We start from the raw sequence: 12,090 nt of genomic DNA on the forward strand, positions 1-12,090 counted from the left end.
TCCGATGTCTAATGGGATGTATTAGATGTTCCCCGCCGTACAAAACTTCCTGACAACGGTTTTCTCTACAAACGGCAGGGTCAACCATTTAGATCGGAAACATGCATGCGCGCCCAAGCCTCCGGAAGCGTGTAAATTCTATATTTCCTGCAGTCATTGTCAAGTGTATAAAACGGACGGACGGGTATACTGCTTACACAGATGGTCTAGAGCCTGCGGATCTGACAGATGAGTCAACCATTTGCTACCCGTAACTGGGCGTTTGTCCGCAATTCACCAAGGTCACTTCATTTTCTCCCATGCCAGGGAAAAGCGTAATTCCAATGTCCAGCTGTAACCAAGAGAAAGAGGTCGAATAATCCCAGCATTGATGTGCGTCCCTAAAAGAGTCAACGACTGATTGGCGAACACGCAGCAGCCAAGGTCCTGCGGAACTCACCATCTTCAATCGAAACCACGCCATCTCTACCGTAAATGAGGCACATCAGTTCAACCGCAGCCTGGACTCGCCAGGGATCCCACCGTGCGATTTGGAACAAAAGTACCCGAGACGTTCATCCGGGACCGCTGGCCAGGCGACGACACCGAGTCGGAATCGACAGTTGCGATGGCACTTCTATAGTTCTAGTTCCAGTCACTGAACAAAGATGCGCGCCACAAAGCTGGTTCGTCGCATTCCGCGAACACAAGTGTGTCGCTAAGAACAAGGCAGACGTAATGGTTCCGGAAGGGCGCATAGGGGTCGATGTAGGGTCAGGCAGCTGTTACCGATTCAGGACACGGTCGTTCATGTTGTCACCGGACCTCGCGAGGAGTGCTTGGATTGGCTGCGCCCATGTGGACACGAGGCTATTGAAGTTGCCTAGTACCCAGGTCCTTGCATTCTACCATAGGTAATGGTCTTTATCCTCTAGGGTTTCGGAATCACCGAAATTAAGACCCAGGGATGGGCGGTATCCTACAGTATCACGATCGATAGTAAGCATTTGGTCATAGGTCCGCGTAACCATATGCTAAATCCCAGAAATTGTCAATTTGCCTTTGGATCGATGTTTCTATTGATTGAGGGTAATGACTAGTTGAAGAAAAAACTGAACCGCGGACTTGCAACCTGATGCAGAAGTTGGGAGCTTTCGGGAAAGACAGTGGACGGAACCCACATAGTCATACTGCGAAAACGTCAGATCAAGTAATGCTGAAACAATAAGCTTACGTGGTAGTTAACCCCTGCTCCACCAGTTCTATTGCGTTCTCTGGGTAACCCTTAACATTTGCTCAGCCAGAACGCAAACTTTCAGTGAACAACACCAACTCACTTGTCGTCCGTTCGCAACAATATGGAACTTGCAAGCCAACTTCATAGTACACGAGTGCCTCACAGTGGCTTATCCATCCCTCGATGTTCAGGGACCGACGCAGGCACAAGGGATGTGGTGATGTCATTTCCATCTGAGGTGTTCGGTAGAACCCGTCTTAGGTCTGAGATGGCTTCCTGCAAAAGCGCAGCATCGGTGACTGAAATCGCATAATCGCCAGGCCCGCACACACGAGTGTATATGATTTCAAACGGCTGTCCACGTTTGGCACCCATGACTCGAAAATTATGGGACGTTTCGTTTGCGAACACTCCAATCTCGAAGACCAGAACCAAAAGATGTGCCATTCAACTCTCGAAAAAGGATTCGGTCTTGCATGTTAAGCATTTCGGAGTAGATCGCATGACGGGTTCCTGGAAAATGAAAGCCGTGGGCATCTCTGCATGATTCCATAAAATCGCCCACCCCGTGCCTATCTAAACATTAGCGTCAGCCACGAAATATAGCAAACGCTGGGAAGTGGACGTACCGGGTCTTCTACCTAGCCCTTTCGATGTCGCAACAAAGTCGGTGGCAGTAGGTGTACGTCATGCTAATCGTCTGGAAGGAAGTACACCGGCCTGGATGCATCATATGCGACTAAAGGAAACAATAATGTACAGAGGAAGAGTCAAAGGATATAGGCGTCACCTATCAAGGCTATAGTAGCAGGCCTTGGATAGCTTGAAACATCAGCATACTGTCCGAAGACACGAAGTTGCAAGCGCAATGCGCATGCTCTCGTGACAAGTTCAAGATACCAGGGTGCGTATGGCGAGATTAACCATTCGAAAGATTGTCGTTCCAGGCATCCGTATGTTCATTGTGTCTTTGAAGTTTGAATGTTCGGCTGGAATGAGGCCCGTGGGTGACCAAGAGCGACCACTGCACGTCAGATACGGGAAATTTCGACACATGATGAAGGCTATCGCATAAGCCAATAGTAAAAGCAAGGTCCACTAGCTGTCTCGGAAATATGGAATACTGACAGACTTTAGAAAAGGCCAGCTAATCCAGTGTCAAAATAGATAATATGCATTATCGTCCCCAAGGTAGAACAAAGTGGTGACGTGCGTTTTACGAGGGGGAGCCAGGCTGGACAGAAGGTAGGGTGACAATCCCCTCAGTTCTTAGTCGTTCTTCGTCTCGCTGACCCAGGACCACACCATCATCTATTATCCCGAGATCTTCGTCGTCTCCATCAACCAAGAACTCGGTAGCAGATGGACCGTCGTCCTCGGATAGGCGAATTTGGCCCTCCGTCCTCGTCCACGTTTGTAGTCTGTGTCTGAATAAGTTCGATTCGTGTGAAATGACCTTGATGAACGCACTGGTGTGATACTACTGCACGCAAGGCACTTGCACGACGCCAAAGCAAGTAAAGCAAACACAACGTCGAAGTGGTGAGGATGAATATCAGGGCAAAGTTTCCCAATGGCTCTGGCTTATTGCCTTCGTGAGGCTCTGTTTGAAGAAGCGAGATTAGGGATTGGGAGACATGAAAGTCTGATCATGTGGCTGACCTCCAGGTGCTACGAAAGGTGCCATTTGAATGTTCAGAAATGAAAACTAAGCCAGTTCTCCCAATTGACGAGACGAGCAGGACAGGAGACGATGGGAAGAAGTCGATAAATGTGTATTACTCAGTTACTCCCACTGTGGACAGCATTGAAAAATCAAGCTCTCTAGCTAGACTTTTTAGACTGTGAGTTAGTTCACCAAACTGACATCATGTGACCACATGGGCACATACAAGTTTACTGATTCTATGTTACTGCACGCATGCCATGGACTCTGGAGCGTCGACATATATACATGTATAAGACCTATGGTGTGTAGAGATTTTAATTGAACCACTTGCAACAAACCGCAACGACACAAATATCTTGCTCTCTGAATCAGGCTCTCGGTTTCTAAGTATCTCTTCCCAGATGATCCCTCAGTCCGCTCCGGAAGACTGAGGTATCCACCTTGGTTATATTTTATAGGGAAGTGCCCAAGGCCGGCCCACAAGTTCGACATGAAGTTCTGTCCAGGGATTGGCGGGCATCTTCGAGCTGTCTGGCCCCAAGCGAAATTGTGGCGCCTTCAATCCTGCAACGGATTATTGGCCACAGGTTTGACTCCTCCGCGGACTATAGCATCCTGCAGAGGCTCCCCATTGAATATCGGTGCCTTAATTTTCCCCCGCGGAGCATCCATTCAGGGAAACTTGTTGTAAAGGGACAATTTAATTCAAGACACACTTACCGCGCGTCCGTCATACGTAGGGGTATATGGGCGCCACTAGTACTGATGACATGACAACCTGGCGCAAGTGGGTCCAAGGCATCCAGATAAGTAATCATGCAGATTTGGCAAGTCAGCAGGAAATCATTAAATTACCAGTATACGTGCAAAAATACAGAAGCATATGGGCGGCATGCTGTGAATGAATAAGTACGTACGTAGGGCCCATCAGTAGTAGTGGTACATACATCGTACAATGCTTTATCGTATAGTAGACCTCAAGGTCATGTCACTGTCCTCACTTTTTTCCTTATCATCGGGCGCGGACCAAACCCTAAACATCTTGATGGTCTCCTCTATGGGACTTACAGTGAATACAGAACATCCGTCGGGGCCCATACAAGAGTGGCCCACAGGAGCGGAGTGTGCTTTGACGTTAACAACTCGTTGGCAGGAAGGGTAAGAATGAACGGCGAGTGAGTTTTCTACACATGGGGCTGATGCCTGGGCGATCGGGCGCAAGTTACTTTGAGGTACAGCCGGGTGAACATTACTTTGAGGTGCGGCCCACGAGGATCCGTGGGTGCTCAGGAGCTCCTTGCAGTGCGGGGACCAGTGCAAAGATGTGATAGTTGTCTGTAACGAGATGGTATGCATTGGGCCAGAGGATGGTGTCATCTTGCCGGTATTCCAAACGTGGATTTCACCATCGGGGGAACCTCCTCCACTTGCCAATAGGCCGGACTGCCACGGACTCCACGACAAGGCCTTGAAAGGCAAAAAAAATGTGATGACTGCCGCAGAAGGGGTAATCTAATTTTGCTACATACCTTGACTGGACCTTTGTGTTTCATGCGGATATTTTTATCGCCGTTCGTAAGCAGATCATTTGCTCTATGGTCCCATACATGGACAATACCACTGTCATCTCCCGTGGCAAGATGACGCCCATCGGCCGACCATTTGACGCCGTGTACTCGTCGTTTATGGCCCATGATCTTCGTTATCTCAGCCCGCGTCCGGATATCGAACAGGGACACATTGCCACCGGTCCTGCCAACAGCGAGGACATCGCCATTCCAGTGCATGCCCCCCATGCCATGGCTACCATCGACCCAGTCTACAAGCTGCATTTTTTTCTCAGCATCCATAACTCTGACATCACCGGCTGTCGTCCCGAGTGCGAGGAGATAGGGGTTGGCCTTGCCACCCCAATCGATGCTGTGGACTGTCCCGTCTGAAAGCGACGAACGACACAGGTGAACTACTGCCCGCGATTCAAGGTTCTGAAAATACACATCATATTTGAAAGCAACTCCGATGCAGTTGGCGTGTGACCATGCCATTGGAGAGGCGAAAAGGTCCGTAGACATCCCAGGTCCATCGAGGGCCATTACAAAATGTTTCCGAGTCCCTAAATTGGCCTTTGCTGAGAGCAAAGATGCAGCACGCGGCGTTGAAAACAATTCGGAAGCACTTCGGCGGAGCAATGAACGGAAAAAAGGGTCTGAAGAACGTGAGGGCGAGTCGTTGGGACTTAATACACGGTCGTCAAGTAGACCAAACGTTTTGGCGATACGATTTGTTCTCGGTGTTATGTTCAACGGCAGTGACGTTGAAGTTCGGACTGTTACGAATCGATCTGCCTAAAACAGCTATGTGTAGCAAGTTCTGTTGGCCAAGCGACGTTCTTACATTTGTCTCCTCGATGGGAGTCGCCGGTACTAACGGTGTTGCCAAATCTCGTCCCAAGTCGAACGAAGCCACAGAAACCCGCCTTCGCTTCCGAGTTGAGTATGTGCTCGAAACATTAGCGCGTGATGGAGTGCGCTTTAACGTGGTACACGTCGGGGTGATAGCATCTGCGACACTGCTATATTCACTATGGATTCCATCAGTTCCGCCTCATAGATAAGACACGAATACAGACGAGGACATGATAGTTTTCGGCGGTGTGAAAAAGGAAATCCTGAGAGTGTATAGGCAACTTCTCCTCACTCCAGTCAAAATCCAGTGGCTCTTGATCGTGAGGTCGTGACGCGTCGTCGGCCGTTGTTACGGTCAGAAAGGCAACTCAGTGGACGCATCAGTGTTTTGTTTGAGTCTAAAGGTACAGCCAAACAACCGCCTTCTATATCCGACTTACCGTCGGTTGTTACGTACTAGGAATACTGGGGCGTCCGACGAGGTCCGACGTTGATGCAATCGAGCGCAATCGAATGCAGGCTGATTGGTGGGCGCGCTGTGGTGATTTGAAACTGTTACCATGTGCTACCATACTATCACCACGCCACTATACCGACGGTACCCACCAAGTTGAGTCCAACGCATCACAACGCATTTTTAGCAAAGGGCGCTGGTTAACGGCCTTCGGGCCACTTTCTTTTGTTAAATGTTTTAAACATAAGTCCTCGGATGCGTATTTCTCTTTCCTTGATGTCGTTACGTACGGTATACCACAAGGATCAGCACGCCACTTTCACAGCCCCACCGCCATTATGTGTACTCCGACAATCGTTGGTTAAAAAATGCAACTTCTCTCTTGGGCGCACTTCTATGCTGGTATCGATTGCTGTGGCGGCAGTCGATGGTTTTTGGCCCGTCCTCGAGAGTTTATAAAATGTTGCAACCGGGACCGCTTCTGTGAGCCGCGGCTTTCATAGGTATATAGAGAGCTGAATGGCAGTCTGCTAGTGCTCATCTGAAATGACAGTGACGCGTTCAAAGATACTTGCCCCTAGCCCATATCTAATCAGTATCTCCGAAATTTGACAAGTTATGTAAAATGACCATCAGAAACCACCATGGCATCATCAAAACAGTAAAACGCCGTTTGCCTCATCGAGTTATCCCCCTGGGCCTGCAAAGGTGGGTGCTTCCTGTGCTTCCTAGTACTTGGTTGGTCCATAGCCTGGATTGAGCGAGTTCTGAAAATGACTGTTCATTCCGAGCTAGGCCCCTGTGTAGAAAGTGTCATGGAACAATAGAACAGCCACTTGGGCATTTCCTGGTAGAGTTGTGTTTTAAGATAGGGACAACTATAGGTACACTATATGTTTTTTTAGAAAAAAAGGCATCGCGAAAACAATATCAATATTAGCTCCTCGTGCCCGCCACCCCAGATCATTGGCACGAGTAGCGGTTTGATTAACCCTTCATTATACGGCACTGCGCAATGTAACAGTATGAAAACAAACAAAAAACATGGCAACGCTATCGACAACAAACAAAAAATTCCAGAGCCGCTTAGAAAGCAGAAAAGCACGAACGGATTAAAGAATTTCCTTGAGATCAAATATCACGGTGAATGTGATGCGTGGACCTGGACCCTCCCAGATGGAGCGTGAACTGATCCGCCGACATAAGTTCTGCGAGTCACAGCCCATAGATCACTCATCATCCCTCGGGAGAAGCAGTTTCTTGTTTGGGCGCTTATACGGGGTGCGTGATGAAGAATGGCACTTTGGGTTGTAGGGTGCGTCATCAGCAGGGGCGATCTCGTCAAATTCTTCAAAGCGGGCAGGGACGATCTGGTCAAGTTCTTCAAAGCGGTCCTCCGAATAATCAAGAGGTGCGATGAGGACTTTGCGATTTTTGAAACGATTTCCGTGTTTCGGATCGTCGGCAATGGCGAGTTTCCCTTTCCGCTGCTGCTGCTTATCTCTGAACTTGAGCAGTGGCCGAACGTCTGAACGAGCGTACTCTCTTGGTGATGTTACCACCGACCAAACAAACCGCATCATGGCTTGTTCGGGAGTGCTGAAAACTGGACGCCCAGGGGAAGGCAGACGAGGTATCACGTATGATAAGGAGTCACGGCCTCTAGAGCCAAGTGGGACGTAGGGCGTTATCATTCCTGATCCAAAGGTCTTCGCCAGGTCACCCCAGTGACTTGTCTCGGCCTCGGCTGCTAGTTTGTCGTGATCCTTGTGAAAGCGAACAGCGGAGATATTTAGGAAGCGAACGCCTTCTTCAGTGATGAGAATATCGTGAGGGACAAGAGATCCCAACAAAATTCCGTGTTTCTGGATATCAGCTACTGCTGCGAAAACAGCAGCACGGTCGGTAGGACACACTCGGCCTATATGACATGAGCGCGAATGACAGTATCGCGAATAACGTTAGCTTACGTCCGATGATAGGCTCACTCATGACACCGATGATCATTCCGCTTTTGTAGACGTGGGCAAGTAGCTTGAAGGTGTAATGGCTGACGCCAGCCTCGTTCATGAGCTTATGCCCAAGACTCTCCGCAGCCACAAACTGTGACCAGTGCGGGTCTACGCCCATGAAGAGATCAACTTCCGTTCCTGCCGGAGAGGTTATGAGAATCGTGCGCTAGAGGACATAGCACGACAAAACCTTCGTAAATTCCTTCCCATAACGCACAGTGCACGATGCGAGTCACTTCTATATCATCCAAGTTTACCTTCTTCGTCCAAACCGGGCATTTCAAACGTACAAACTCCTTTCTAGTGTAGATCAGACTGTAGGTATTGTCCTTGGCGATTGTTTGTGAATAAGGACAGGAGGACGATTTCAGATGCTCTTACCTTTTGCCTCACAAGATGTGCCCAATTGTTCTCTGTACCGAATTGTAGATTGTCGAGCATCGTCTGTAGCACTTCTTGCAGGTAATAAAAGGCCTCGTTGTCGGATGAAAAGTTCGACCGGCCGCATGATGGTTCAGAATAGTCGATGCCAGGACGACGGTATGGTTCTGCTTGAATAGACAGGACTTCACCATTCTTCCACAGATGATAGAAGCGCCCTTCATCTTGTTCGTAATAGCCACCTATGCGGAAAGTGAGATTTGCGAAATCTGTTGTTCGCCTGAGCTTGCGGATGGTGAGATCCTTCTACAGGCATGATTCAGTTATGCAGAAAATGTGGCGCGAGCGCTGGACCTACACTCGCATACTCCATGCTGGTTCAAAACACGTTCTTTCTTGCTGTGCTGCATCGATATTGATGAATGAATACTAGAGCTTCCAAAAATGGATGGTAGGTGAAGCACGTGGCGGTACTCTTACGTTCCCTCGGCTTCCAGGAGGAGATCTTCAATGATTTTACTACTTGTCGAGATCGGGCTTATACCGGCCTCGCTCAAAGTCTTCCCCCGAGACCATTTTGGTTCAACCGTTTTTTTTGTTGGCTTGCTCACCAAGTCAGTCTATCCTCAGTGGGCGCAATCCAGCGCTACCTGTATTCTCGCCAGAGTTATGGTAGTTGAATGTCTTGCAACTTTCCCTATCCTCGAAACCTTGCCGAACATTTCCAACCCGCGCCACTCGTCGTCCAACGTCACCGCCCCTGTGAGTTCCAAAAATTATCCGTTTTAAATCGTGTTACATCTGTCTTCAAACAAATAATTGCTTTAATTCTAGGCAAAGCAGTTCCGAGGATCGTATCTCTTTAAATGATGTCGGTAAGTCGATAGTACACTTCATTATTCCTCGCAGAAATATTTAACGATGTGCGTCTCTCAAGCCTACTACTGTACACTCCACGAGGTACGATTCTACGTACTCGAGCTTTGCTCCAAGGGGATGAGTGGACGACCTTGTCCCGCCCCTCGGGTATCAGAGGATGCCAAACACAACCTGCCCTGCAACAAATGCTCAGGCCGCTAAGTAAATCTTCCCTACTGACCTCGTACCCGTGACATTTATTCACGCACTTGCCTTTTCCCAGTGGGGGCCCCATTATTTAGCAGCGGACGTTCAGGCCGAAAGGGTCCATAACGAGGCATAAATTTCTCTGGCGAGAATGATCTACATTCGATCCTGCACGATGGCTAACATCTCAAGCTGACTACATGTCATCGGGAACACGCCACCCGTCATCTGTGTGGCGGTTAAATTGATCTCATTTATTCTTATTTCAGGCTCCTATTTTCGCCAGCATTAACATTAACGGTCTAGCAGCAATGTAGCTTACCGCCCATGCCTCAGACCCGATCAGTGAGTGCGTATCCTTATTTGAATGCACATTGACTGACATACGGCCTTTACAAGAGATGGACAATGCCAACATTGTCATGCGGTCTCAGACCTCGAACCGCTTGCCTGTCAATGGATAATCTGCCGTATCTCCTCACTTCCTATTTAACTAATGCTATAAACAGCATCTGCAGTGTATACATAATATCTTACCTACTCGTCCGTCAATCATTAATCAAGCACCCTTTTACTATTTCACAAAGATCTTCGTTCGGTCACTCAACAACGCCACACAGTCGGAATAATCCAGTGTGGACTAGTGATCGCTGTTCGGTCACTCAACAAAGCTACACAGTCGGGATAATCCTATGTGGACTAGCGATCGCTGTTGAAACGCTATCGTTCGGTCACTCAACAAAGCCACACAGTCGGAATAATCCTGAATGCCAGGCGAGACGCACAATGTTTTATTTCCCTCAAACTTTGTAGAAACTAATCATGTCAGTAAAGAAACCTATATCCAGAAAATCAGTTCACAACTCCGTCATCTCCGCCTCCTCATCGCGAAACACCCCTCATAACCATTAGCTTCAGGGAGACTGAGCGTGTCTCGCCAGCGCCCAGAGAGGCTCCCATTGATACTCCCGACAAGATAACCACGATAAAGCCATTGTCCCCGATCGCCTTCGACCTAAGAAAAAAAGAGGCATTCATGCACGGTACATCATATAAATTGCAATAGACCCACATATTCCTTCAAAAGACTAACAAAGCCATCGCAAGGTCGTACCCTACCAATGATATTGAATTGACCCCAAGCAGAATGACCCTAGACCAAAACAAACAAAAAAACAAATGAGAACAGTTTTGAGAAAGAGTAAATCATTAATAACCTCTCCGACGACAATGATATCTCGAACATCGGCCCCCTCGGTTTCCGCGTCACACCGCTTGTAGGACAGTGTAGCCACTTTACCGGGCTCATGCACCTCTGCACTGCCTACGTGCTCGTGAATGCGGATACCAGGCGGAAAGAACGCCTTGAGCGGATCACCCGAGCTCAATGATGGCGATGGCGATTTTGCTCCGTCGGCTCCGCCATCAGCCTCCCTAGAAACAATCAAGTGGTACTCCCGCAACTTCCACGTTTGACGATGCTGCGCAACCGAACAATTATGAAGAATCGAAGGGGATCGTCCAGACAGAAGCGCAGCATAGGTAGTGAATTCCGTGTACTATGGATAAGCTTTGTTTAACGGAGGGTTTCAGAGCTCGACGCTTTTGAAATCAATCCACTTACCGTAAAGACACCTTCCCACACACCTTGTAGACTGCCGGCTATGTATGCACCTGAGAATTGGCTGGTGAGAGGGGTTTGGGCGAGATTTATGCATCTCTGCCAATCAGCTTCCCACTCAAGGCTTTGACTTAGAGATGATGGAAAACTGTTCGGCGCGTGATGTGGTCCTTTGTAGGCAACCCTTGTTGGGCCTACAAGGGGACCCATCAAGCTTAGATAAGAGAGGATTGCAGGAATAGCCATCGTCGGTGGCGTCAGGTGATATGAATTAGAATAGTGTTGTATGCTCGTAGGTTCAAGCAGACAGGACCTGGGAACGAAGGCCTCCCATGGGATTTGGCATATGTCATACTTGGATTATCAGCACCTACGCACGAACATACAACTAAGGAGACATACCTTATTGGCCGCTAGAGCCGTCGGTTTCAAAACAGTCGTAAAAGTCCGATAGTTCCTTTCGGTACGCTGGAAACGGTCTGTGAAACGAGGGGTTGGATCGCAGTACCTGAGGGAGCAGAAGACAAAGCATACGACATACCGGGTTTGAGAAACAACCAAAACAACCACATCGCCAGAGCATTATGCTCATTATCGAGCGGCCACTCATCTGCCAAGAGCGCCTTCGTAGCTTGCGACGCGCCCTCGTCATCAAACCAGTACTCCGTCAACCACTGCTCCATCCCTGCGTACTCTCTCAGCTGCTTCACATTCTTTCCGTCGTTCTCGAGCACCATTAGGTACGCGAGCCAGAGCAACTCGCCAAGGATCGGCGAATTTGTATTTGGCGCGCAGATGCGAGAATCTGTCCGTGCGCGTATCCGCTTCAGGTAAACGAATCTCTTGCGTAGCTCCTTGGACAAGACGTCAGGGGTGGCAATCTGCTGGCCCATACGGCGAACGGCGGCGCTGAGATCGAATTTATGCTCGAATATGCGGGCGCAGAGATGTGGGTTTGTGTCGAGGGAGAGAGCGAGGTAGATGCTCTTGCAGCTTAGAAGTAGAGGGATCAGATCAGAGGGAGGTCCTACGTCTGTCGTGGTTGCTGAGAAGAAAGCGATGTTCTCCATTACCTCCTGAGGGAGCCAGTCGAACGCGGCGGTTTGAGTGGACATGGTGTCGGTCGTGGTAGAGAGCATAGATTGCTTAGAGACATTCCTGTACATGTCAGCCGGGCCGGCGTCGGGAGCTCTCAGTTGCCCAGTCCTTTTCCTTAGTAGGTGAAGTTAACACAAAAGTCAGGCGGGTGAGAGCAAGTAAGGTATAA

The 12,090-nt window shown here is 48.9% G+C and overlaps 4 protein-coding genes across 4 annotated transcripts; all 4 read right to left on the reverse strand.

Annotated features, from left to right (window-relative positions):
- Nucleotides 1-2,234: 2,234 nt before the first annotated feature.
- On the reverse strand, nt 2,235-3,063 carry DEU56DRAFT_815548 (uncharacterized protein). Its single transcript, XM_041353784.1, has 3 exons — nt 2,879-3,063; nt 2,687-2,819; nt 2,235-2,637 (listed from the first exon to the last, which is right to left on the reverse strand). Exons 1-3 carry the CDS (start codon nt 2,901-2,903, stop codon nt 2,433-2,435), a joined length of 363 nt encoding a protein of 120 aa, XP_041206256.1. The 5' UTR covers nt 2,904-3,063; the 3' UTR covers nt 2,235-2,432.
- A 599-nt stretch (nt 3,064-3,662) lies between these two features.
- On the reverse strand, nt 3,663-5,679 carry DEU56DRAFT_815552 (WD40-repeat-containing domain protein). The gene is made up of 5 exons (XM_041353785.1): nt 5,515-5,679; nt 5,280-5,466; nt 4,415-5,230; nt 3,833-4,352; nt 3,663-3,780 (listed from the first exon to the last, which is right to left on the reverse strand). Exons 1-4 carry the CDS (start codon nt 5,520-5,522, stop codon nt 3,846-3,848), a joined length of 1,518 nt encoding a protein of 505 aa, XP_041206257.1. The 5' UTR covers nt 5,523-5,679; the 3' UTR covers nt 3,663-3,780; nt 3,833-3,845.
- An 829-nt stretch (nt 5,680-6,508) lies between these two features.
- On the reverse strand, nt 6,509-8,568 carry DEU56DRAFT_890138 (uncharacterized protein). The gene is made up of 5 exons (XM_041356275.1): nt 8,496-8,568; nt 8,138-8,443; nt 7,947-8,085; nt 7,715-7,894; nt 6,509-7,665 (listed from the first exon to the last, which is right to left on the reverse strand). Exons 1-5 carry the CDS (start codon nt 8,508-8,510, stop codon nt 6,974-6,976), a joined length of 1,332 nt encoding a protein of 443 aa, XP_041206258.1. The 5' UTR covers nt 8,511-8,568; the 3' UTR covers nt 6,509-6,973.
- Nucleotides 8,569-9,962: 1,394 nt separating this feature from the next.
- Nucleotides 9,963-12,086, reverse strand: DEU56DRAFT_815559 (uncharacterized protein). The gene is made up of 6 exons (XM_041353786.1): nt 11,365-12,086; nt 11,226-11,302; nt 10,827-11,177; nt 10,420-10,761; nt 10,275-10,355; nt 9,963-10,217 (listed from the first exon to the last, which is right to left on the reverse strand). Exons 1-6 carry the CDS (start codon nt 11,987-11,989, stop codon nt 10,071-10,073), a joined length of 1,623 nt encoding a protein of 540 aa, XP_041206259.1. The 5' UTR covers nt 11,990-12,086; the 3' UTR covers nt 9,963-10,070.
- Nucleotides 12,087-12,090: the final 4 nt, after the last annotated feature.

This window comes from Suillus clintonianus (assembly GCF_016758775.1).
Source record: "Suillus clintonianus strain FC179 chromosome Unknown DEU56scaffold_59, whole genome shotgun sequence".
In the NCBI taxonomy this organism is placed as follows: domain Eukaryota; kingdom Fungi; phylum Basidiomycota; class Agaricomycetes; order Boletales; family Suillaceae; genus Suillus; species Suillus clintonianus.

What these genes read in the sequence shown, in the direction of transcription:
- DEU56DRAFT_815548 (XM_041353784.1), bottom strand. Translation starts at nt 2,903, where the DNA reads ATGGCACCTTTCGTAGCACCTGGAG. An exon ending in ACCTTTCGTAGCACCTGGAG is followed by an intron (nt 2,820 to 2,878) that starts GTCAGCCACATG and finishes TTCTTCAAACAG; the next exon opens with AGCCTCACGAAGGCAATAAG. An exon ending in CGTGCAGTAGTATCACACCA is followed by an intron (nt 2,638 to 2,686) that starts GTGCGTTCATCA and finishes ATTCAGACACAG; the next exon opens with ACTACAAACGTGGACGAGGA.
- DEU56DRAFT_815552 (XM_041353785.1), bottom strand. An exon ending in CTCCCATCGAGGAGACAAAT is followed by an intron (nt 5,231 to 5,279) that starts GTAAGAACGTCG and finishes TAGCTGTTTTAG; the next exon opens with GCAGATCGATTCGTAACAGT. An exon ending in AACACAAAGGTCCAGTCAAG is followed by an intron (nt 4,353 to 4,414) that starts GTATGTAGCAAA and finishes TTGCCTTTCAAG; the next exon opens with GCCTTGTCGTGGAGTCCGTG.
- DEU56DRAFT_890138 (XM_041356275.1), bottom strand. An exon ending in CACATCTTGTGAGGCAAAAG is followed by an intron (nt 8,086 to 8,137) that starts GTAAGAGCATCT and finishes ACAATCGCCAAG; the next exon opens with GACAATACCTACAGTCTGAT. An exon ending in ATGGGAAGGAATTTACGAAG is followed by an intron (nt 7,895 to 7,946) that starts GTTTTGTCGTGC and finishes CCTCTCCGGCAG; the next exon opens with GAACGGAAGTTGATCTCTTC.
- DEU56DRAFT_815559 (XM_041353786.1), bottom strand. Translation starts at nt 11,989, where the DNA reads ATGTACAGGAATGTCTCTAAGCAATCTATGCTCTCTACCACGACCGAC. An exon ending in CGGCTCTAGCGGCCAATAAG is followed by an intron (nt 11,178 to 11,225) that starts GTATGTCTCCTT and finishes TGATAATCCAAG; the next exon opens with TATGACATATGCCAAATCCC. An exon ending in TGTGGGAAGGTGTCTTTACG is followed by an intron (nt 10,762 to 10,826) that starts GTAAGTGGATTG and finishes GCTTATCCATAG; the next exon opens with TACACGGAATTCACTACCTA.